Below are 26,183 nucleotides of genomic sequence, written 5' to 3'. Positions count from 1 at the left end.
TAGAGCATTTCTCTAGAGGGGATATTGCCTTAACAGATCACCCCAAACCTGTGGCATATAAGACTAGAATTTTTCATTTTTGATAATTTACTCTAAGGGCACAATTTTTCAAGAAAGTTTTATTTGTGGGTATGTAATCTTTCGGTTAAATTAGGCCAAGTGCAATAAGTGATCACAATGATTTCCTTTCACTTATTGTTTAGATGTGCTTTTAAAATATTTTTCACTTAACTGTCAGATCCTCCAATTTATTCAGGAATTTTGCTCTAAATTTCCAAAACTTTATATTATTTTTGCAAAATCTCTGAAAATGAGGGCTAAATCCTGATAAAATGTTATACTATCATTTGTAGATTTATCTGTTATTTTAAAAGGTTAATCAAATGCTTATTAATAGTGTTTCTTCATTTAGAGTATAAGTTTTTCTAGGTCTATCCAAGTGGATCTTAAGACTTGGAATATGTTACTTTCTCTTGATCAGACAGTAGTGACTTCTTAGTCAATAATACTCACTGTGAACATGTATCTTCCACATTTTCCCACTCAGAACAGGAATGTTTTAACGAATTACTGAGCCTATTGAACGGTTTTTTGAAAACATTTTATCATTTGAAACATGTATCTCCTAATAAGAATGTTTTTAATTAAAAAAAGTTCTAATTTGTATTGCAAGCCCTCCTCCTAATTTAAACTTTTATACAGATATTAAATCATTGATTCTTCTAAGATCTCAGCATCAAGATAGGTCACATTTCAAAAGATAACAAAAACTGAAGGTTACACTGGTTGTCTACAGTCACAGTAAGATAAAGCAAGAGGTTCCAGAAGGGTAACACTAAATTCCATTCACTAGCATCTTCCTCACTCATGTTCCCATAAAACAGTAACTAAACTAAATAATATATAACAGTGTTAATAAATGGCATTTTCAAGAAATTTCAACTAATAAGGAAGGGTATGAGAATAAGATTAGTTTTGTTTGACTAATTATAACTATATCCTGAAAATATTTACATATTTTCTAAGAAATAAAGTTTTTCTTAGAATTGTTTTTAAAGCAAATTTCCCTAAATATTAATGTAGCAATAATCCTAAAAGTAAATCAGAAAATAAAACTTTATCACTTGAGTAAATTTTATTCATAATGAGGTAAAGTTTTAAAATTTTTTCTATAGGGTTATGTTATATATAGCAACACAGGTTGTTAAGACATTAATCATAATTGAGGATTACTATGAACTACAAAAGTATACATGTTCACAATTTGTTTTTCTACTCCTAAAGCAATCATGTAGATACATTATTTCCTAATACCTAAAAAGATAAAAGTCTTGAATAATTTTATTTTACCTCCTACTCTTGTGAGTCATGTCTTCCCATTCTGTGGGGAGATGAATTCTGGAATGGGGATGAAGAGTCCAAGATGGCTAGATCTAGTACTCCAAAGCCATACTATTTTAGACCTTGCCTAACCTACACTTAATAATCTTTTAAATTTCAGATTTTCTTCTTCTTTAAATTTTACCCTAATCCATTTAATTAGATGTACCTAAATACTTCAAAAAGGTCACATCTAATCTTCTCTGATTGATTAGCTTGTGAACATCTAAAAGCACTATAGGAACAGTACGTAAGTGAAGGAAATAAAACTTTTATGCTATATTCCAGTTAACATTTCTATTAGGAATAAAAAGTTAGATCATGTTATTTTTAATTTAAGATCTTGAGTTTACTTAGAAACTTCAAAAACTATTATATAATTTTACTAGGCTCTTTAAACTTTAAGTTCAATCTGAACATATTTTAATGTTATCAAAAGGAGCTAACACCTTACATCCAATGTTTGACAGAGGGTCAAAAAACAATGACATCAGAAGCAATGTATGGGGGTGGTGGTATGCACATACTACTTTGTTGACAAAAAAATCTCAGGTAAATCACAATGTTTACTAATTGCTACCAGTTGCCTTGAAGGAATGACTCATAGCAGAGCCAGCATTAATGTCAAATAAGGTTGAAAGGGACATTTTGTCACTTCCAGAGCCCAAATTTCTCATGAAACAAAATATCTTCACAAATCGTAACGCTACTGAAGTCCCCTTTGCCCTCAAAACAAAACCTCAAACTCCTAACCACAGAAGGCTATAATTTACATTTACTAGTTTGACTTTTCACATGACAGCAAGAAGGGCTTTATAAATCCTCAGTAAATCATTATTATGAAAAGAACACATAAAAATTGAAATTTTATGTTATCTTAAACAACCATGATATAATTATGAGCAAAAATATTGGCATTTCAATAGGTTAAGCCTCCCCAGAAAGAAGGGACATTTGCTCAAGAAAATAATGCACTTCAGTGTAATGAAAAGGAAGTTTAATTATACACAAGTAAAAAAGAAAAAAAATTTTCTTACAGACTGGTTAGTAGTAATGTTACTCAAAAGTTGCCTTTGAAACGTGAAAGACCTAGCTTGCTTTATTATTATTTTTTTTACACTATCAAAAAAGAATGTCTTGCCACAAATGAATAATGGACAGAGAGATATGTCATTGACATGTTTACAATTAGGAAATAACTAAACCCACTGACAACTGACTAAAAAAATAGTTAATTAGAATATTTATTTTCAAGTAAGGAAAAAGCTAATCTGGTTACAGTTGAGATTTTAATTATCATACTTTTAGATTTATGAGTGGGGGAGTTAAATGCTTAAAAGTTTGTTGTTTTCATTTGGTAGGACTATGAAAAAAAGAAAAAGTGTGGCTACACCTGGCTATGTTGTTATATTTTAGCACAAACTGTCAAGTCATGCCCCCACTCACAGCAATAAAATGCACAAAAACAAAAAGCAAACCAAACAGACTTCCTCACCTGACACAAACTTCTCAGGGGTTTTTCCACTATTTTTCTGGTTAATGTAACAATCCTACAAGTGTAAATAAAATATCAAAGCATCTTTTTCACCCAGTAAGAAAGCTGCTAGTTATGTGATCTTAGAAAACTCCAAGGAATTTGTAAAACTTGTTCATAATTTAATCAAATGTCTTTTTTTTTTTTTAAAACTGCTTGGTATAAAAATTTACATATGAATTTCATATTCCATCACAGTTACATGGTCCAGTGCATTTCGGAGTATTTGGACATTATCATAGCTGTCCTTTCCCAATGCAAACATTTAAAAAAACTTTTAAGCACTTTTCAAACAAGTGACATGATAAGGAACTACTTACTTTTGGCTCTTACTTCTTTTACGTACAAATGTGATTATTCACCACAGCAAAACTGTTTGACTATTTTACAGTGTCTATCAACAAGAAGTTCTCTGTTAGATAGAGGGAGCTACAGTGTATTTTGAAGCTATTTCCCAAGAGCTAGTTTAGTAGACAGAAAGAACTTTGGGCTCATCTTTTTTTTTTTTTTTGGTAAGGTAAATTTTCCATTATGCACATACTATACTATCATCTTACCATCTTTCATTGGATTAAGATTAGCTGGGAAGTAGCTACATACTTTTAGTGAGATCACTGATGGCAACGGACCTCTTAGATCATGCTGGTGCTTATGGTTAAATCACATCTAATGTGAAATTTCGAATTACATCCAGAGCTCCAGTATCAAAGCCACACATATCCAACATGCCTCTATCATCTGGGTCTGCAATGGTAAAACCATTTGACGTCATTCCACAAACAATCAATTTAGCTGGAATGTCCATTTTCTGTAGGAAAAGATCAAAATACATATTTTAAAAATTTATGTAAGCAAAAGCAAATAACCTCCGAAATTAAAACACTTCAAATTCTATCACAACTTTTCATTTCAAAGTCTTATTTTTTTCTCCCCATAAAATTGGTTAATCTTTCAGGGTCAGACTCTGTGATCTTCAGAACAGGAATGTAAACAGCCTGCCTGAAATTCCCACTTCTCTGTTCCATGGGCCATAGAATGCATTCTTTTTTTTTTTTTTAAGATTTTATTTATTTATGTGACAGAGACACAGCGAGAGAGGGAACACAAGCAGGGGGAGTGGGAGAGGGAGAAGCAGACTTCCCCACGGAGCAGGGAGCCTGATGAGGGGCTCAATCCCAGGACCCTGGGATCATGACGTGAGCCAAAGGCAGACGCTTAACGACTGAGCCACCCAGGCGCCCCCATAGAGTGCATTCTTTTTTTTTTTTTTAAGATTTTATTTATTTATTTGAGAGAGCGAGAATGAGAGAGAGAGAGAGAGCACATGAGAGGGGGGAGGGTCAGAGGGAGAAGCAGACTCCCCGCTGAGCAGGGAGCCCGATGTGGGACTCGATCCCGGGACTCCAGGATCATGACCTGAGCCGAAGGCAGTCGCTTAACAACTGAGCCACCCAGGCACCCTAGAGTGCATTCTTATGCAGCCTAGACTTTCTACTTATGAAACCTGTCAGGACATTTGGGGGCATCAGATATATTTTTACCAATATATGAAACACTGGGGCAGTGTGTGTGGGTATATATAAAGAAATATTTCCCTGCGATTATCAACTTTTGGTCTATAGTTTTGTTATATATACATGTCACATGTAAGAACTTGTTCTCTACAGCTATGACTTTAGGTTAAAATAATTGAATTTTGGAGAAAACCCAATAACCACTGAGTATACAATATGCCAGATACCATAATGAACTCGTTAAGTAACTTATCTAATGTAATTGTTATAACTCTAAAAGATTAGTACTGTTAAATACTATGACATGTATCAGTTAAATAATTTGCATAGGTCCACAGTTAGTAAAAGAGAAAGACCCAGGACTCAGAATCCAGGTTGCCTTGACTACAATTTCTATTCTCTCCCTTTTTCTCAAACTTAACATACATTAGAATCCCCAGGAGGGTTTGTTAAAACATAATCCCACTGTCTCAGTTTCTATTTAGCAGGTCTCCCATGGGGTCCAGGCATTTGCAATTCTAACAAGGTCCCAGGCTAAGCCTGCTGATAGGAAAACCCCAATCTGAGAACCAGAACTCCTGAAGTTCTAGTTCTCATCATACTAGCCACAATTCAAGTGCTTGATAGCCATATGTGACTAGTGGTTACCACACTGGATACTGTAGATAAAGAACATTTCCATGATTTCAGAGAGAGCACTGATGAGAACACAGAAATAGCCATACAACTTAAAACACAGATGATAGCTTTGCTTTAACTTTATGTAGTGCTTTAACAAAATTAATAAATGATACTTTAATTTTTCAAGGAGCACAATGAATTATTAAAAATTCAGAGTTAAGGGAAAATATTTTTATTATTGCCAAAAATATTTTGCAGAGGATATTTTAGTAATGTCTAGAATTGGGACTAGTTGAAATAAACCATGTATGTATAGCCAATATTTTTTATTTCAAGTACTGTTGAACTGGCATATCCCTATACAAAGGTACAGAACTATCTTCAGTATTTTTTGGAAAAACAAGATGGATATTTGAGAACTAAGTCTTATTTGGGGTGAGAAAGAATATTAGAATTTTACCTTTCGATACTCCCTGAGAGCAATAGCAGGATGGACACTTCCAGCAAAAGTCTCATTATCAGTGAAGACAATGAAGACATCAGCAGCTGTGTTTGTCTTTTGAGCCCAGATCATTGGAAGAGAGCAATCAGTTCCACCTGCTGGGATCTAACTCAGAACAAAAACATGGATAAGAATAAAAGTGTCCTAGTTTCCATACTGAGATGTCTGAAATAATTAAATACTTAAAAATACTATTTTTTACATTATCACTTTGCCTACAGCTAATACACAGACCTTCTCAAAGCATGTGTATATATTTATTATTTTGTGCTCATGGGAAAACTGAGATAAAACTATTTGTTCTCATAAACTTATTAATATCAGGCATAACATCAAAATAAGATTATTACATAACACGTTAAGTAAACTTAATAAAACAGTTCCTTACCTGATTCATAGCCATTAAAACCTGTTGTAATGTCATATCTGTAGTCACTGGACATGGTACCATTTCATCTGAAAAAGCAACTACATAAGAATCTTTTTCTGTTCGTGTGACAACCTGAAAAATTCAAAGATGGTACTTTTCAGCAGATTTGGGTGAAATAAACACAGTATCTTGAAGTTCATAAAACTTCATCTTTAGAAAATATTTAATTTGGGGTGCCTGGGTGGCTCAGTTGGTTAAGCGTCTGCCTTCAGCTCAGGTCATGATCCCGGGGTCCTGGGATGGAGCCCTGCATCGGGTTCCCTGCTCGGTGGGGAGTCTGCTTCTCCCTCTCCCTCTGCCCCTCCCTCCTACTCCATGCTCTCTCACTCAAATAAAATCTTTAAAAGAAAAGATACTTATTTTATTTCTAAACTTACTTTGTTTTGGAACTACACAGTAACAGTATAGCTTTCAAAGTACTTTCACAAACTGTTACAAAGCAATTGGTTCTCATAACTATCCTTTGAAGCAAACAGAGTATATGTCCTTCTCATTTTATTAAATAAAGAATAAAGCCACAGAAGAGAAGTGACAGAGTCAGGCTAGAACCAAAGTCTGTTATTCTTAGTTCCTGATTTTTTAACTTCTGTATTTATTAATAATTTCTCTAAGCATTATCTACTTTCTCAACAATACATTATTTAATATTTGATAAAATTAAAATTTCTATTGTTATTAGACATGCTTTATAAGTATTACCTACAATACTGTATGCATACAGTATACTTAAAACTTGTTTTTTTTCCTTGAGAGAAAGAGAGAAAAAGCACGCACATCAGTGGGGAGGGGCAGAGGGAAAGCGACAATCTTAAGCAGGCTCCATGCCCAGTGTGGAGCCCGATGTAGGCTCAAACTCACTACCCTGAGATTGTGACCTGAGCCAAAATCAAGAGTTGGATGCTTAACTGACTGAGCCACCCAGGCTTAAAACTTTGCTTATGAAGCAAAATGACAAAAGCGAGTGAAAACGTAATCCTGATCATACCTAACTTTATAGTTTTGCCCCACATTAAACATTTTTTAGGGTGGCAAAAATTCTAAATTGTCTTAGTGTTCTCACCATGCACATTGCTGCAGCAACTGTGCTAGCATTGAGTACACTACCCAAAACTCTCTGGTTCATAGAAGCACTGACATCAATAGCCAGCAAGAAACGCTTTCCAGTTGGCTCCACTGTCTGAAAAAAACAAAACAAAACGAAACAATCATTAAAAGCAATCACAGAAATTACAATTAGATTCCTAAAAATCATTATTTACTCATCTTTCACTTGAGAGACTTCTAAGATAAAAGATGTGATTTTTGATTTACCAATTAATTGACAAGTACTTGAAAATGCTTAGCTTTTACTAGAGGGGAAAAACAAAGGAAATAAGATAGCCCACTTAGTAATTTTATTTAAAGAAGTTACCATATTCCTGTTTTCTTTTTTAGAAATCATTCCTCATAAAGTAAACTGAGAATTTCTAGCAAAATGTTTGTGGTAAAATATAAATAACATAAACTGCTTTTAAATCATTTTTAAGGGTACAATTTCATGGCATTAAGTACATTTACAATGGTATGTAACCACCACTATCTATTTCCAGAACCTTTTCATCATCCCAAATAGAAACTCTGTATCCATTAATAACTCCCCATTCCCATCCCCCCTTAGCCCCTTGCAACTGTTTTACTTTTTTATGAATTTGCCTATTCCAGATACCTCATATAAATGGAATCATATAATACCTGTCCTTTAGTATCTGGCTTATTTCACTTAGCATAATGTTTTCAAGGTTCATGTTGTAGCATGTTTCAAAATCCATTCCTTTTTAAAGCTGAATACTCCACTGTATGTATATACTGTATTTTGTTTATCCATTCATCTCTTGATGAACACTTGGGTTGTTTCTACCTTTTAGCTATTGTGAATAGTGTTCCTATTATCATTCATTTACAGGTACATTTGATTCTCTGTTTTCAATTCTTTTGGGTATATACATAGGTGGTGGAAATGCTGGATGGCATGGTAATGCTATGTTTAACTTTCTGAGGAACAACCAAACTTTCCACAGGCCTATACCAGTTTACATTCCCACCAGCAGTGCACTAGGGTTGCAATTTCTCCTATCCTCCCAAAGGCTTGTTATTTCTGCTTTTTTGATAAGAACCAATGATTTGCATTTCCCTGATGACTAATGATGTTGAACATCTTTTCACGTGCTAATTGGCTAGTTGGATATCTTCTCTGGAGAAATATCTTGTTCCAGTACTTTCCCCATTTTTGAATTGTTTTTTTTGTATTTTTACTGTGGAGTTAGAGCACTTTATATATGTTCTAAACATTAAAAAGCTATCAAAAATATATCTACAAATATTTTCTCCTATTCTGTAGGTTATCTTTTCATTCTCTTGATAGTGTCCTTTGATGCACAAAAGGTTTATTAAATTTTGATGAACTCCAATTCATTTACTTTTCCTTTTATTGCCTGTGCTTTGGTGACATATGTAAGAATCTACTGCCAAATCTAATGTCGTGAAACTTCCACTCTTATGTTTTCTTCTAAGAGTTTTATAGTTTCAGCTCTTAGATAGAGGTCACTGGTCCACTTTAATTTTTGTATGTGGTGTAATTTAAAGAGGCAAGTTTGTTCTTTTAACGTGGTTATCCAGTTTCCCCAGCACCATTTTTTGAAGACCAGCTTTTCCTGCGTTAGCCTGTTTTGACACTCTTGTCAAAAAGCAATTGATCACACGTGTGAGAGTTCATTTCTAGCCTCTGCATTCTATTCCATTGGTCTATGTATTTGCTTTATGCCAGTACCACACGGTTGTGATTACTGTAGCTTTATACTGTTTTGAAACCCTTAAGTTTGGAAGTGTGAGTAGTCCAACTTCATTCTTTTTCAAGATTGGTTTTTTTTTTTTAAATATTTTATTTATTCATTTGACAGAGAGAGAACAGAAGTAGGCAGAGCGGCAGGCAGAGAGAGAGGGAGAAGCAGGCTCTCCACGGAGCAGGGAGCCCGATGCAGGGCTTGATCCCAGGACCCTGGGATCATGACCTGAGCTGAAGGCAGATGCTTAACCGACTGAGCCAAGATTGGTTTTGTTATTTGGGGGTCCCTTGAAAGTCCACATAAATTTTACAGTGGGTTCTATTTCTGCAAAACATGCCAGAGGAATTGCACTGAATGTGCAGATTGTTTTGGGTAGTACTGTCATCTTAACAAGTCTTCCAAACCATGTCTTTCCCCCCATTTATTTATGTCTTTTTAAACTTCTTGCAGCAATGTTTTATAGTTTTCAGTTTATGAATCTTGCACCTTCATAGTTTATTCCTAAGTCTTTTTATTTTATTTTATTTTTTTGATACTACTGTAAGTGGAAATGTTTTCTTAAGGCTAATCAAAAGCTAAATCCTTTGGATTGTTCATTGCTAGTATATAAAAATACTAATGATTTTAGTATTTTAGAAAAACATATTGGTTTTATATCCTGCAACTCTGGATTTGTTTGTTGGCTCTAAGCTCTCTGTGAATTCTGTAGGCTTTTCTCCTTATAAGATCATGTCATCTGAGAACAGAGATAATTTTTCGTCCTTTCCAATCTGGATGCCTTTTATTTATTTTTCTTGCCTAACTGCTAGAACTTCCAGTACTTTGTAGGACTAAAGCGGAAAAAAGTTGGCATTTTTGTCTTGTTCTCTAGATTTAGGAGAAAAGATTTCAATCTTTCACCATTGAATATAATGATAGCTCTGGGTTTTTTATATATGGCCTTCATCATGTTGAGGAAGTTCATTTCTATTCCTAGTTTATTGTTTTTTTAAATCATGAAATGGTACTGAATTTTGCCAAATGCTTTTTCTGCATTGAGATCGTGTGACTGTCCTTTCATTCTATTAATGTGATGTATTACATTGATTTTGTATATTGAAGATAAATTTCATTTGTATAATCCCTTTAATTTGCTGAATTTAGTTACTATTTTGCGGAGTAACAAGAAAATTTTAAAGCCAAAAACTTTAACTTATAGCTCTGATGTAGGATTTTCAGTCCTAAAAAAAAAATCACTTCCCACCAAGACAGAGGAGATCCACTACTGATTAAGAGAATGACAGAGGACCAAGTCAAAGGACTCTACAGGAATAAAAAATTTTAAATTTGGTATCTTAAAACTTAACAAAATGATTTTATGATTGGGTATTGTCCATAGGTAAGGAGAAATTCTTTACTCATAAACTTAACAATGTTAATTATATATCCACATTTACATGAACTATGGAAAAACAAATGAGTATCTAATAAAAAATGGTTAAACTACTAGTATCATCTTTAAAATGTGTTTTTATAAAATATATCAAGTCCCAACTGAGTCATTTGTTATAAAACAAAAGTCAAACCATTACCTTAAATGTTTTATAAAAAGCAGCATCCAAAGCTTTCAAAATTTCCTCATCAGGGCGCCACTTTAGTTTTCCTCTGAGACCATGACCTGTCTTATAAGTTTCTGATGCAATTAAAACATGAAACGGATGTATACGAGCCTAGAAACAAGAAAGATACAGAAAGTAAATGCAAAATTCAAGTGAAAGATAGTCATTATGTGTCTTAGGTTTTGTTACTGTAGCTAATAAATATATTTCATAGAGAAAAAACAAAAACGAGGACATAGATTTCAGAGTTAAATGAAATCTGGTATGATAAAAGTATCCAAGTCTCAGAACATCTGAAACTGCACTGGCTACATTTCCAAAATTTAGGAGGTGACTTTTTCAATTAGTAGTAGCTAACAAAGGTAATGCTTACCTTTTTCTTTTCTTTTCTTTAAGATTTTATTTATTTATTTGAGAGCGTGCACGCTCACACACACACACACAAGCGGGGGGGGGGCAGGAGGGAGGGGCAGAGGGAGAGGGAGAGGGAGAAGTAGGCTCCCTGCTGAGCAGGGGGATCTGAGGAACCCGGGATCATGACCTGAGCCAAAGGCAGATGTTCAACCGAGCCACCCAATGCTTACCTTTTTTAACAGTTTTTCATTACACAGTTTTTCACATACTAAAGATACTTCTGAATTTCCTGGTTCAAGCACTGAATTAGCCGTCATCTTTCCTAGATTCCTTAGTAATGTGGTAAGAGGCATTTCTTGTAACAAAGCCTTCCATACCTATTGAAGTGACACAGGTAGAAATATAAGAAATTAAGGGCAAATGAATCAGTATAATAGTGGTATCAATAATAATATTACTAACATATTCTTTAAGGCTTTCTTTTGGGGTTCTAAGTATTTCCTAAATAAAAAGATTTGTACATTGGTTAAAGGCTTATCAAATTAATTTGCTCTTTACTAGAGTAAGAAAGTAAAGTATATTTTATGAAGGAACTGCACAGAATTTTATTTATTTTTAATTAGCAAGGCAAATTAGCCAGCCTTTATGAAGCAGAAATAACACTTAACTGAATGCCAACTACATCTGGGCACTGTATTAAGTATTTTAAATAAATATTAATTTCAAGGTATTAATTACATTTTTGTTAAAAAGAACTGATGTTACCCATCTTATAAATTACATATCTTAAATTTTATACATATCACATCATAAATTTTAATACGTAATACAAACCACAAATTACTCACATGTTTAATCACATGCTATAATATACTTACCTCTTTAGACTTTAAATGATTTGTTAGAAGATGTTCCCTAACTAATTTATGCTCTTCTATTAGATGAATGACTTCCAGTTCATCTTTTGTGCGTTTCACTTTCTCTACAGCCTCCAGATACTTTAATAATTTTTCAGTCTCCACAGAAAGTGCTTTTTCTTTATACAATTCATGGACTTCTTTCCAGCCCTTTGTAATATATTTGGTCACAATAGCAAGTCCTTTAAGAAAATAAAGAATTGAAATGGCATGAGAATTTCTGGGTGAAAAAGAAAAACAGAACATGTTTACTGAGAATGAAATAACTAGATACAGAGGAGCTAAACTCTACACTGTGAGGCTACTTTCTATGATATAAAAAAGACATTTAAGCCAATGGAGTCAAATAATTTTGTTTATTCCATCATAATCGTTTTAATATGAGGCTCTGGAAAAAAATCTCCTATATTCTAAGTCATTTTATTATAGAGTTTTTTTCTTTTTTGAGACACCAGCATTAGAAACTTTGGTAGACAATACCTATCTCAGGTCTACAATCTCAGAATGATTCACAAAGTACAGATCTGTCTCAAATAATCTATTCACTTGTCCCTTTCCACTACTAAATAAATAAACATTTACAAGTAGCAGAGATAAGTGGAAGTGGACAGGTAGGTAAGTAATTCGTTTTTTTTTTTAAATAAATGAGAAAGTATTACAGGCCAAACTAAAGGAAAACAAGGTGTTCATTTCTTTTGTAATTTCTTTTAATAGTGGAAAGAACTTTGGATTGGGGTGCTGAGGAAGCTTGGGTTCTAGCCTACATTTTATCAATAACTGGCTGTGTGACCAATCTGGGCCTTAGCTTTCACTTCTGTAAAATGGGGAAGAGGATGTTTGAGTTATCAGACTCAAAGAGGCCTATGGGGTAAATGTTGGTAAAATAAATAAATGGCACAGGTCATGTAATAGAGAGTGGTTAAGATGATGGAACGAACTAAAGAGTACAACCTACTAATGTTTTAGCGAAATTTTGGCTTAGTGCTACCAAATAAAGTATTTTCAAGCTAGAATAGGTATTTTTATGTGATGTCTTCTGATTTTTTTAAAGTGATGTTAGCAAAGAATTCATTTTTTCCTTAAAATATTGTGCAGGCGAAATAAAATCCATCCTTAAGGCAGAGTGAGACTATGTGTTATCTCTGGACTCTAAATAATTTGATCAAAAGTCAATACTAATATGTAGGGACTTCTAAAGTATTCTGACTCTTGCTAACATCCAGTTTTTAGTACAGAATTTTATATTGTCTTAAATTACTAAATGTTTTGTATGTGAGCATGTCTTCTATTTTGTCTTTCCAACTAAAATATAACTTCCTTAAAGGCAGGCTTATTATTATTTTTATCTTACTCAAGTTCTATGTTGGCCACACAGTAAGTATACAATAAATACCTGATTAATTAAATTACATTTTGATGTGTTTCATCTGTTTCAAATACACATTTCAGTTAAAGTATTCCAATATTACTTATTTTGGAAGCTTAGAGTTTCTTTCCAAATTCTTTTCACTCTGAGAAGCCTAGGGATCTCTTACACCTGAACATGTTGCTATTACTACAAGATTTTAAGTATGAGTTCTGCCCTCAAAAAGTTTAGAATTAAAGAATACTGTCTGTGGGAGCAAGTTTAGGGAACATCTACTAATTCCTCATTTTATAGAACAAGAATTCAAAACCCAGAGTAACTATCTGCACAAATTCAGAAACTACTTTTTCCAATTATAACTAGCACTTAGGTACACACCACCATGTAGTGTCTCAAGAGACAAAGCTGGATCCCTACATTCTTCTTATACTGAATTAAAGATTTAAAAACAAAAAATTAAAGCATGAATATGTTAGAGAAAAAAACAGGTAAATATTTTTATGACTTTAGGTTGGAAAAGGCCATTCTAAACCTAACACAAAACAAAAATCTATGGGGTGCCTGGGTGGCTCAGTTGGTTAAGCGACTGCCTTCGGCTCAGGTCATGATCCTGGAGTCCTGGGATCAAGTCCCGCATCGGGCTCCCTGCTCAGCAGGAGTCTGCTTCTCCCTCTGACCCTCCCCACTCTCATGTGCTCTCTTTCTCTCTCAAATAAATAAAATCTTTAAAAACAAAACAAAAAAATCTATGAAGAAAAACAGTCAAGTTTCATTACATTAAAATTCCAAACCTCAATATGCCAGAAACCCCCATCAAAAAAAACTGAAAGACAAAGAAAAAAAGGGGGGGAATGCGCATGATATGTATATAATATGAAGTTATAAATTCCTATGTGTCCCAAGTTCTTAGAACAGCGCCCATCCATTTGGTGCTCAATAAGTATTTGTTGAATGAATGAATGGTGACAATCAATATTAAGATAAGCAACTCAATGGAAAAAAGGACAAAGATATACTCAAAAAATTACATATAATCAACATATGAGAAGATGAACATTTGCCCACAAATTCAATAAGATATAATTTTTCACCTATCCTCTTGGCAGAGATTAAAAAACACTGGTAATAGTCGGTGTTGAAATGTGGAGAAACCGGCCACTTCTATATACTCTGTGGGTTTACCCATTATATAAATATTTACATTATGCAAGTTTTTTCACTGTAGCAGTTTTCTAATAGTATAAGAAACCAGAAGCTATTTCACTGTCATCAGTAAGAGACTAGCTAAATTACAGTATATTCATACAATGGTATATAAGCAACTATTTCTACTGACTTGAAGAAATATCAATATGCTTTTAACTGAAACAAAGAAGGTATATAAAAATTTAAAACACTGTATGTTTAGGAGTCATATACAACACATAACAGTGATTTCTTTTGAAGGGCAGGACTCCTACTTTCTGCATTATATTTTTATGTATTATCCAGCTATTTTAAAACAAACATATAATTTCTAATAAAAAACCAAAATACAAATGGGTTTGTTTATATAACTATTTGCAATAATTTACTGTTTAAATTTCATTTTAAAAAGGCCACTCATAATAAAATGGATAAATGAGGAATTAATGAGGAGCTGTCTTTTCAAGTTTCACTTGTGGTATTAAAAAGGAGCAAATTTTGGAAATGTTATGGAAGTTCATATTTTACATTATTCTTGCCCAAATGTTTTTCTTATTTCCGTTCTAAGAAGGACTAATTATCATACATCCAACTAACTTCTCAAAAGTCTCTTTCCATAGACACAGAAAAACTGCCCCAAGTTACCAGGTCCCCTGGCTGACTGCTTGGAGACAATTAACATCCTGAATTGTTAAGTTCAGCACTATTTCAGGTAGCCTTTAGGTTCCATGGAACATATATCCTAGGAAGACAGGGAGGGAAAAAAATCATAAGGGACTAGAGCAGTATAGCCTGGCTATCTGCCATCTATTGGCTAGGAGCTGTTTTGCTTATTACTACAACTTTAATCATGTCCATGCTGCTTTCATAGTGCATAATCACTTGGATAAGCATTCTAGTTAGCATGGTGACATTTTGAGATTTAGATTAATCTGTATCTGTCATTTGATCCTTGATTAGTAACGTCTGGATTGCCTGTGGTAGGGGTTTAATTCCAGGTTGGCATTAAACATTTGAATTAGTCAACCAATGTGTTTTGAAACTGAAAGGCTCTTTCTAGAAGATATTATATAATTATCTTATGTCAAATAAAAATTTGGTGTTTACCAGATATCTGCATCCTCCCCCAACCCAAAGATCTTATGCTTACCTTCACTGGAAGGTTTAAGATGTGACAATCTTAATAGATCTTTGTGAGACCAGCCATTTCTTTGTTTATACTTTGTAACTGCCAGAGCAAGGGCCATGCCCCCCTTTTCATTGTACCAGTCTGCTATAGCCTTCCGGAGGGCACGACCCCACATGCCACATTTCATGCTTTCCTTCAGATCTTTCTTAAACTGGATAAAAGTAAAGAGATGTGTAGGAATGCGACAAACTTCAGAAACAGCTTTAAATGCTGCTTGTTTTGTGCTTATGTCGGAACACTGAGAACAAATGGCAAGTGCAAAGAGCATAGGCTCTTGCTTTGCGGTTCTGCCTTCTTGACTAAATGACTTTATTTCCTGGATCACTTCACATCCTCTTCCATCTTCAATCAGTCTAATTAAAGCTTCAGCATTTTCAAGGCCCAACTTCTGTTCTTTGATATAATAAGTCCCACCTTCAGAACCAAAACATAAGAATCGGTGTAGTCGATTCATATCAGTGACTTGCCATACATATCCATCTTCAGAATTGGGTATTTGTTTCTCATTCAGTGGTTGCATTTGGTTTACTGATTCCTCCATTTTTCTGTCTTTTAGGAAACCTATCAAAAAGCAAAATGTTATTATAGCTAGAAAGAAAACAGTAAAATTATAAAAAGGAAAACATTTATTAATCTATGCTTTTTGAAATCTGTTACAAAATCTTTGATTTTTTTAAAAAAAGATTTTGAGAGCGTGTGTGTGTGTGTGTGCGCGCGCGCGCGCCAGCGTACACATGCGCACGATGCACACGTGCACTCACAGGGTAGAGGGGCAGAAGCAGACTCCCCACTGAGTGTAGAGTCTGCAGCTCAGGGCTCCATCCCAGGACTCTGAGATCACGACTTGAGCCGAAGTCAGAGGCTTAACCGACCCAAGGTGCCCCTGTTACACAATCTTTTTAACTTAACAGGTATTTTTTTAAGCTCATTAAGTGGTAGCATGATAGCCAGAAGCAACTAAGTTACATTTCTGAGGTACAGTTTGTTGTTTCAGAGACTAAGCCCACAGCTCAGCATGGGGCCTGGGGGCCTAGAAAGAGAATAAAAGGGTTAGGGAGGGCAGCTATGGTAGCTGAGGCTAAAAAAGATCTTACTCCCTTTACTCTCCCAATAACTGGGTACACAGTTTTGGTTGCATATCCAACATCCATTCCTTCCCTCCCCTTTTTTTCCAGGCAGGAAAGTTCTTCAGGGGAGGCTAGCCTTTTCTCCAGCCCTAAGGGATGAATCCTGATTGCTCTAAGCCAGTGGTTTTCAAACTATGTGCATCAGATGTACTTGAATTGCTAGTTAAAACACAGAGTGGTGGGACCCACCCACCATCCCCAAAGTTTTTTTTTTAGATTTTTTATTATTGTTATTTTTTTATTTGACAGAGAGAGTACAAGCAGGGAATGCGGCAGGTAGAGGGAGAGGGAGAAGCAGGCTCCCTGCTCAGCAGGGAGCCCGGATGTGGGGCTGGATCCCAGGACCCCGGGATCATGACCTGAGCCAAAGGCAGATGCTTAACCGTCTGAACCACCCAGGCGCCCCTCCAAAGTTTCTTTTTTAATTCAGTATGTCTGGGGTAAGGCCTATGCATTTGTACTTATCACAAGTTCCCAGATGATGCTCTCATTTCTTTGGCCATGTGAGAAGTATAGGAAAGGGCATGTAACTGGCCACTGTGGCACGTTTAAGTCTGCAGAGAATACTTCTGAGATTTTCTTCACTCTTAAAAGTGGCCTTGGGCTCTTAAAAAGGAATGTTCCCCTTTCTACCTTCAGACATTCATTTACAAGTGATGCTTGGAGTGGTGGGTTAGAGCCACAGGGGAGTCAGTTTATGAAGACACACTAATTTATAAGCACAGAACTGAAAAAAGAAAAAAAATTAAGAATCTGGGTCCCTGCTATCTATGAGCTACCTGGAAATGCCTTACTTACAAATTTCAGAATATATCATAAATGTATCCTTATTGTTTAAGCCATTTGTAAGTTTTCTGTTACCTATGGTTGAGAGCATCCTAATTGATTAAATTCCTATCAACTATGCTCATTTATAGCTTATGTGATCTGTAACTACCTGTGCTTTCCTCCTTCCATTAACCCTAAAGCTACTAGAACTAGCTGTAAGACAGCAATATCCCCTTTCATCCTAACAGAGCAACCATAACCGTCCACTACTTTATCAGTCCACTGCTACTCTTAATACAGTAGAGCTGCTTATCCAGGTGCTCCAAGTCTCCTGCCTATACCATTATAGTGCACTGCACTAGGCTTCTCCCCATGGCAAACAAAACAAAACAATACAACCAACAACAACAACAAAAACTTAACCAGCATTTACTGCATGTTATGTGTAAGACATTAAAGAGATTCCTGTTCAATTAAAAATATTTTTTTTAAATTCCCCCCCATCCCCCCAAAAAGGTTTTTTTCTTGCCCTTAGAAAAACCACATTCTGTTTGGTGAGGCAGAAATATATACATATACAAAGCCAACTGTAATTAAGTGCTTTAATAAAAAAGTACTGTGAGTCAGCAGAGGAGAATAAAATAATGCTGTTTCAATAATACAAGAAGACTTGTGCAGAGAAGGCAAACTGAAAAACTGGTATATTAAGTTTGGGGGAATGTGTTCCAGAAAGGGATTCTGAAATCTTGCTATCTTTAGATTTTAGAAAAAGAACTAAGTATACTGGCACAGCTATATAGAAATGACAGATAAGGTAGTAGCTTAAAGAGCAACACAAGGTAAGACATTTTGTTTTGGGGATGGTACAAGTTTGAACATGTCTATATATTGTGGGTAAGCCTTAAGATGGAATCCTGGTGAATATTAATAATTAAGAGCTAGGGAAAGGGGCACCTGGGTGGCTCGGTTGGGTGTCTGCCTTCAGCTCAGGTCATGATCTTGGGGTCCTGGGATGGAGGCCCACATTGGGCTCCCTGCTCAGTGGGGAGTCTGCTTCTCCCTCCCCCCTGCTCCTGCTCTCTTTCTCAAAAATAAATAAATAAAATCTTTAAAAAAAGAGCTAGGGAGAAAAAGGCCCTTTTTAAAGGAGAAAGAGGAGGAGGGGTACATAGCAAACCAGAACAGTAGTATCATGGACCATAGGGAAGAGAATTTCAAGGAGTCAGTGGCTGGTAATTGCCAAATGCTCAGAGATGAAGTAAAATAACTCGGGAAAATGACCACTGGATTAGCAAACAGTAATGATGAGGAAGGGCAACTGTAGTAGAGTTCTGCAAGAGAGAGCCTGATCACAGTGGTAAGATTAGGAGTATGCGGGCGCCTGGGTGGCTCAGTTGGTTAAGCGACTGCCTTCGGCTCAGGTCATGATCCTGGAGTCCCGGGATCGAGTCCCACATCGGGCTCCCTGCTCAGCAGGGAGTCTGCTTCTCCCTCTGACCCTCCCCCCTCTCATTGTCTCTCTGTCATTCTCTCTCTCTCAAAAAATAAAAAAAAATAAAAAAAAAAAAGATTAGGAGTATGCAATGAGGGAGAGACTTCAAAGGTGGACTACTCTTTTAGGACGGTAACAGAGAAGATGAGAACATGAAGAAAAATCTTTTTACCTTTCTAGATGAGAGGACACTGAGGCTGAAGTTGAATGATTCAATTTGGAGACTGGAAAACAGTAAAGAAAGAATATAACTGAGGGAATGAGATCACTAAAAGCGGAACAGAATGAGCTTTAGAGCGTCCAGGTTGAGACTGGCCTATTGACAGCAAAAGAGGTATCTCCTTCACTAAGGGTGAAGATGGGTTTGAGAAAAGAGAGAAGAATACGGAAACTGAGGAAGTTTCCAATGTGGGAAGTCTGGTATGCAAGGGAGCAATGAGGTTGGGTCTCAGAATGGTGTGGGGATAAATGCATTGGAGAATGGAAACCCTCACATTTTGAATGTGACTGTGGCGGGGGGGTGATTTGGATTGTGTTGGAAATAAACAGCGTCACATTTCAAATAAAGCTCTGGTATAAAGTAGCTTATGTTAAGGCAGGCCTAGGCCTCAGGTGTCAAGTGTAATGATCATATTATATTAGTCATTAGGGACTGATTTATAGTTACCCAGTGCAGTATAGACTGGAACTCCTGGTGCAACGGATGATGCTTCTGCTATTTATTCTTACCCTTTTCAATATGGCTTCTTATCCGCCTTTCAATCAAAAAAACTTTTGAGAATAACAGGCTTCTCAAAGACTGACACCTTAACTGCTAATTCCAGTGGAAAATTTTCTATTATTTTGACTTTTACACTGCATTTGACATTGCTAGCTTCATCTCTAAGCTTTTACAAAAATATCCTTGGGTGGTACTTTAACCTGGCTATTCCTGCTTATTAGCTGTATTTGTTAGATGAATAATATTGAAATGATACTCAATATCAGATTATGCTAATAAAACAGCTTTCCTGAACCAAAATCCAAGAGGTGTGATTTAAAGGTCCCAATCCAAATCTCAAAATTCCCTCTCCTCCAAATTCTTTCCCTTGTTATTATTCTTTGTGAGTATGTCTAGCTAATATTAGTTCCTTTAAGAGCAGGGATCTGGTTTAGTTATGTATCCCTTCTCTGAACCTAGAGCACCACTAAGTAATACATACTTGAGGATAACTAAGCAGTATTAAAGTGATTTTCTGAACCATCTAAGAATCATGTATGACTGGTTTTTCTCTCCTGTAACATATTTATTTTGAAAATAAGACTCAACGTGTGCAATTAAAAATGTAATTCAAGCCTTTAAGATAAATTCTGTAATCAAGAAAAAATATACTATATACAGGTAGTGGATATACAATCAAGAAAAATTAAACATGAAAAAGTTACAAAGAGGAAGTAATAAGTACGGAGTAAAAATGTCTTTTGAGCAGAACAGTATCTCTTTGTAAATTTTTCTAATATATTTAATATGAGGTATTCAACTTATCTTTTGTTGAGCAAGCAGAAAAATGAACTTTTAAATCTAGGGTAGATGCTTAAAAGCAATCCCTAAATGTAATCCTTGTAATCCCTATTACAAGAAATGTAGTTACTTACTCACTGCTTTATCAAAGGAATCTTACTCTTGTATATATTAAAAACAACCACGAAGACCTACCCTTTAAACATTTCTGCAGGAAAAAAGGCTCAGCTTTTCACATGCTTTGGTGACTATTCTTTCCAGGTGCAACATAAAACAGTGGAACAGATCACATGAATGGCCCTTCTCTACTCATTTGTATAAATTTGCCAGAATCAAATTTTTAAAAGTGAAATATGAAAAGCGGAATGGCAGCAGTTCTAAGCTACTCTCCTTGTCCCTAAGTGCTGATATATAAATTAACTTTAAAATTGGCTGGGTGATAAGACAGTGGTATAATAAAGAGTATCTAGTTTTTGTCCATGTTTCTTGGCAGGGCTTCAAAAATCCTTGGAATTTCCAGATTGATAGGAGTCTTTGTTATGCTAATGTGGCAATTCATTCTGGGCTTCAGGATGGGGGAGGGTCACCGGAAAGCCCAATCATTTGATTAAAGAGTTGGAATTCTGGGCCAGATCAAACACCCCAGGAGGGGTGTAGGGTCCAAGGCTGGGCTCAACCACATAGTCAACCAGTCACAATCAATCATGCCCCATGATAAAATCCCATGTACAAACTCTGAACATCGAAGTTCAGTGGAGCTTCCTAACTGGTTAAGAAATTGATGTGCTGGGAGTATGAACTACCAGGATTCAACACAGAGGGTATTCCCTCTCCTGCCTCTAGACTTTGGCCTATATGTGACTTCCACTTGGCTGTTCCTGAGTCATATCCTTTATATTAAAACTATAATCATAAGGATAGTGCTTTTAGTGAGTTATGTGAGTCATTCTAGTGAATTATCGACCCCAGGGGGGTTGTGGGAAGACTTACTGTATTTGGTTGCATAGACTAGGGACCCTACTCTAGCTGGTGTCTGAAATAAGGGCAGTCTTGTTGGGGATCTTGCCCTCTAACTTGTGGCATCTGAAGCTAACTCTGGAACTGAAATGAATTGCAGGACAGAGTCTGTGACAGAGAAGTGATCTCAAAACAGACACCAAAGGCAAAAGTAACAAAAGAAAAAAAAGATAAACTGGATTTCATCAAAATTTAAAACTTGTGTTTCAAAGAATACCACCAAGAATGTGAAGAGATCCCATGGAATGGGAGAAAATAGTTGCAAATCATACCATAAGGAACTTATATCTAGAATATATATTAAAAAAACCCTCCTAACTCAATAATAATAAAATAAACCAATTAAAAAACAGGCAAAGCATCTGAGTAGGCACTTCTTCAAAGATACACAAATGGCCAATAAATACATAAAAAGATGCCGAATATCAGTACTCATTGATGTGGAGAACAAAGGAGAAAGAAATACAGAAAAAATTAAATTTCCTTTGCAGCCCATTGACAAGTACTTGGGACAGGCAGAGAGAACTTGGTTATCAAGGAGCTTAGGTAGCTGTCTCAACGTTAATAAGGCAAAAGGCAACCTTAGCCTGACATTAGCCCAACCTCCAGGATCCTATCACAATCCTTTTGAAAATTTCCTTTATCTCTATCCCCTTCCTCCAGATATATGTTAGCAGTCATCCTCCAAGCATCTGGCCTCCTGATATACATCTGAGTCTTGTAACTAAGGTTTTATTAGACAGTAATAAATGACATTTTCCTAACAGCTAGCCCCTCAAGGTCCTGGAAACCTTGCTTTAAGTCTCCCTAACACCTTCCCAATTTGAAAGTATATAATCAGCCACTCCTCACAACCCCAATTCAGCTCTTTCTGCCCACGGGTCCTGTTCCTATGGTTAAATAAAACCACCCTTTCTGCACTAGAGACATTTCAAGAATTCTTTCTTGACTGTTTGCTCCTGAACCCCAACAGTTCATATCACTCATCAGGGAAATGCAAGTCAAAACTGAAATGAGATACCACTTCACACTCACTAGGATGGCTACAATGAAAATGACAGTAAGTGTGGGTAAGGATCTGGAGAAATTAGAACCCTCATACATTGCTAGTGGTAATGTAAAATGATGGATCACATGGTAACTCTATATTTAACCTTCTGAAGAACTGCCAGACTCTTCTCTGAAGTGGTAAGGGGTTTCTTTTTGGTGTGGTGAAGATGTTCTGAAACTAGATAGTGGTGATGGTTACACTGATAGGGAAACTGAAGGGAGTCCATGAAGAACTGCTTTTTTGCTCCCTTTCCTGCTTCTACTCTTGCTAGGACCTGCACCCCCACCTTATACATGTATGCCTTATACTTATGGTACAAATAATGTATGCCCTTCTTATAAGGGTCCAGGAGTTAATGATTTCTTTGGAGTCTTCATTACAATAAATAGGAGTGACAGGGCAAGTTGTCATGTACATTTTGCAGACCACTGACTCTAGACACCCCGACGCCAAGCTTCCTGGTGTAAGTGACTTAAGGAGGACACAGAGGACTCATCCTTGTTTTGCCCAGTTTCTGGACGTCTGAGAAGACATGCACACCAGATCACAATCCTCAATAAAAACCCCATCCCCCAAGCAAAACAGACTCACTCTCCTTTCCTTTTGGAGTCTCTCAGATACTGTGTCTCTATCTGTCCTCTCTCTGTATCTTCAAAAAAACTCTGCTCTCACTTCCTCTCAAATGGTGTTTGATTTCTATCCTTTGTAAAGCCAAGGACCCTCTTGGCTGGTCCTGCAGGACTCCTTCTGGTTCCATGGACTCAGTCTGCCTATAGCAACACAAGTCTGTGAATATACTAAAATTCACTGTATGGCATATTTTAAAAATAGTGAATTTCATGACACAGGAATTGTCTCAAAAATCTGTCATTAAAAAAATGAAAACTAAAAATTAACTATATTAAAATATAGCCAGGAAGTTATTTAAATAAATAGACATTCAAACAATATTTAACCCTGTATTTTTTATATTTGTCTTCAGAAAGCAATTTGAGATACACGCATACATATACAGGACCTTAATCTCCCTTTTCCCCAACTCCCATCATCTCCCTCCTCAAAGCTTAAGCTCCATTGTCAGTGATTTAGAAGGCATTCTGGGCAGTGAGCGAGGTCAGAGCCTGGTCATCAATTAATCCACTCCTGAATAATCAAGTGTTGTAAATCCAGATTAACAACAACAACAAAAAAAGACAGTTAATTCTTTGGGTTGGCCTGTCCTATCCAGTGCTCTTACAGCACACTACTCCAAAGACTTTAATAGAGCTAAAGTTGTTTTAAACTTCAGTAAATTAAAATTTAGGGAAGAATTAAACAGATCACAGTATTTTTAAAGGTATGGCCACGATTTGGAATCGGTCGTGGCCATTTTATACATTGCCCACTTCTCTCTTAATATTGAATGCAAAAATCAGTGAACACTAGTAATTAATACACAATATGTAATAGCACTTCTTTCTGCTCTGTGTTCATGAGAACAACATTTATAGTTATCTTTTTTTAAAATTTGTTTTTAGACTTTATTTATTTGTCAGAGAGAGAGAAGAGAGAGAGAGAGCAAGCACAAGCAGGGGGAGCTGCAGGCAGAGGGAGAGGGAGAAGCAGGCTTCCCGCCAAGCAGGCAGCCCGATGCGGGACTTGATCCCAATACTTTGGGATCATGACCTGAGCCGAAGGCAGACGCTTAACTGAATGAGCCACCCAGGCGTCCCTATAGCTATCTTTTAACAGTACTAATATTATTTCTTGGGTTACTGTTTTTCTTGAATGTACACATCTGAGTATCTTTCCAAAGTCTCTTGATCATTTGTTATTTGAAAATGCTTTCATCCCAAGAGGTCAAACAAGTTTTGCAGCTTAATCCTTTCTAAATGAAGTCAAAGCTGACATACATCTATGAGCATGCAAGACAATTTAAAAGAAACATTACTGCAAAAACAGGCCACAAATTCAAACTGTATCATTCCTGGTAGTGTACCTGAGTTGATCAAGTCAAATGTGATGCAATAAAAAGTGGTGAGGAACTGTGGCAAACATCACAGCATGCCATCCTGAAAGGCACACACTTTCAGCCAAGTGGCTGCCATGCGGTAGGGACCTTGTATTACCAAATCTTATTTTTCTCAAAGACCCAGAAATCTGGATTTTCATGTGAAGTTGGGATTAAATGTTAACATAACTGAAGAAATTTTAACCCTCCCTTCTGGTTACTTCTAGGTTGTGTAAAGGGCTAAATTTTCTGTTTGGTCTTTCTGCAACAGGCACCATGTTAAGTTGGATATCAAATAAATGTTAGTTATGAGTGCATATTCAGCACAGAAAATACTTTCAAGTTCACAGTAATATTATACGTTAAAATTTGCCACAGACAGCTTTGGGAGGAAATACAGCTAGACAAGAGTGCCTCACAAACTTTTCCATTTAGTATACTTAACGGAATAATGAACAAAAGTCCCCCCCACCAAAGTTTCAAATTAAAAAAAAAAATCAAACACTTGATACAAACTTTCATTTCTACTCCATAATATAGCCATGCTCCCCCCTTTTTTTTAAAGTAATCTCTACTACGCCCAATGGGGGGCTCGAAATCACAATTCGTAGATCAGGCGTTGCATGCTCTACCGACTGAGCCAGCCGGGCGCCCCATAGCCATGCTTGTTTTAGTATAAAACTGTTCTGTTGTTTCCCTCAGTAATATTTGTCATGTTTATTTTGTGGCTTCACATAGTCCGTAACACAATGCTCGCTAACTCTGAGGTCAGTTTTGTCTACTGAAGTATTTTTGTCTGGAATCCAAAGGCCCTTCTTGGAATTCAGAGCTTTGAGGAGTGATGCATAAATACACATACTCCTGAAGATTTTATCTTAACACTATTATTCTGCAAAAGCCTGCTGAATGAGGGCAATTTCACGATTTAGCGAAAACAGGCATTTTGGGGTTAACTCCTCATTTAATCTTAGAAACATTACAAATAATTTTAAGTTAATACACTACGTTTTTTCAACCTCCTTTTCTTTGAGGCATCTATCATCTCCACGAACTACAGCTCTTCCTCTCGTCATTCCCTCGAGGATAAATTCACCTTCTGTCTTCCCACAAAGATTCCTCTTCCCAAACTCCAAACCCGGGGCAACGCCTCTCGGCGCAAAAGCCGCGGGAGGAGGAGGAGGAGAGGAAGAGGAGGAGTAAAGCTAAAGCAGGCCCTCCGGACGCTGGCCTGTGGAAAGCTATGCAAGCACAAGACGGAGCGATCCGGGATTTGGGAAGGGCCCACCCTCGGGAGAGAACGAGCCGGGCCAAGCAAGGTTGTGCCCGCAGAGATGCTGCTTCCGCTATCCAGCAACGGCAGGACGCGAGAACGATGGTTTGGCGAAGTGTTTGTTCCGGCCTCAGCCGCTGGGATGCTGGATGAGGGACATGGAGGATCAGCCAAACCCTGCACGTCCCCGGGGCAACTCAGACCGCACAAAGGGCCCCAGCCGGCCTCCCGCAGTTCCCTCACCTATGCTTGGCGGCCGACACTCCGAACCCGCAGCGCCACCGGGAGAAGCCCTGCGCGGTGCGTGGAAACGATAAGAAGCTGCTGCAACCCCACGGCCGGTAACTGCTCCAACTCCACCGCCGCCGGGGACTCCGGGCTCGGCTCCCGGGAACGAGCCCCGCCCCTCTCCTTTTGCCCCACCCCCGGCTGGAGAGGATCCCGGATGTTACCTCCTACGGCGCTCTGAATCCCCGCCCTTTCTTCTTAGGCCCTAGCCCCTTCCGAATCCGCTACGGGTCCTGCATGGCCTAGGAAGAGTTTCTCTGTCTCCTG

At 36.8% G+C, this 26,183-nt stretch overlaps 1 protein-coding gene across 2 annotated transcripts; it reads right to left on the bottom strand.

Moving 5' to 3' along the window:
• Nucleotides 1-1,121: 1,121 nt before the first annotated feature.
• RO60 (Ro60, Y RNA binding protein) lies at nt 1,122-26,035 on the bottom strand. Of its 2 annotated transcripts, none has more exons than XM_088016961.1 (9): nt 22,960-23,014; nt 15,374-15,973; nt 11,634-11,854; nt 10,986-11,132; nt 10,375-10,512; nt 7,042-7,158; nt 5,940-6,053; nt 5,510-5,656; nt 1,122-3,722 (listed from the first exon to the last, which is right to left on the bottom strand). In XM_088016961.1, the coding sequence occupies exons 2-9, from the start codon at nt 15,951-15,953 to the stop codon at nt 3,570-3,572; spliced, it is 1,617 nt and encodes a 538-aa protein (XP_087873087.1). In that variant the 5' UTR covers nt 15,954-15,973; nt 22,960-23,014; the 3' UTR covers nt 1,122-3,569. The 2 variants fall into 2 exon arrangements, with proteins under 2 accessions (XP_087873087.1, XP_027960470.1); XM_028104669.2 differs by lacking the exon at nt 22,960-23,014 and adding an exon at nt 25,872-26,035 and having other exon boundaries at nt 1,123-3,722.
• Nucleotides 26,036-26,183: the final 148 nt, after the last annotated feature.

Source organism: Eumetopias jubatus, unplaced genomic scaffold (assembly GCF_037043125.1).
Source record: "Eumetopias jubatus isolate StellerSeaLion01/CBP00866 unplaced genomic scaffold, mEumJub1_p1.0 scaffold_12, whole genome shotgun sequence".
NCBI classification, from domain to species: Eukaryota; Metazoa; Chordata; class Mammalia; order Carnivora; family Otariidae; genus Eumetopias; species Eumetopias jubatus.
Note: the sequence above shows the minus strand (reverse complement) of the source record. Positions and strands in the feature narration are given on the sequence as shown.

What these genes read in the sequence shown, in the direction of transcription:
- RO60 (XM_028104669.2), bottom strand. Translation starts at nt 15,953, where the DNA reads ATGGAGGAATCAGTAAACCAAATGCAACCACTGAATGAGAAACAAATA. An exon ending in CTTTTTATAAAACATTTAAG is followed by an intron (nt 7,159 to 10,374) that starts GTAATGGTTTGA and finishes TGTTTTTTTCAG; the next exon opens with ACAGTGGAGCCAACTGGAAA. An exon ending in TTTTAATGGCTATGAATCAG is followed by an intron (nt 5,657 to 5,939) that starts GTAAGGAACTGT and finishes GTTCTGAGTTAG; the next exon opens with ATCCCAGCAGGTGGAACTGA.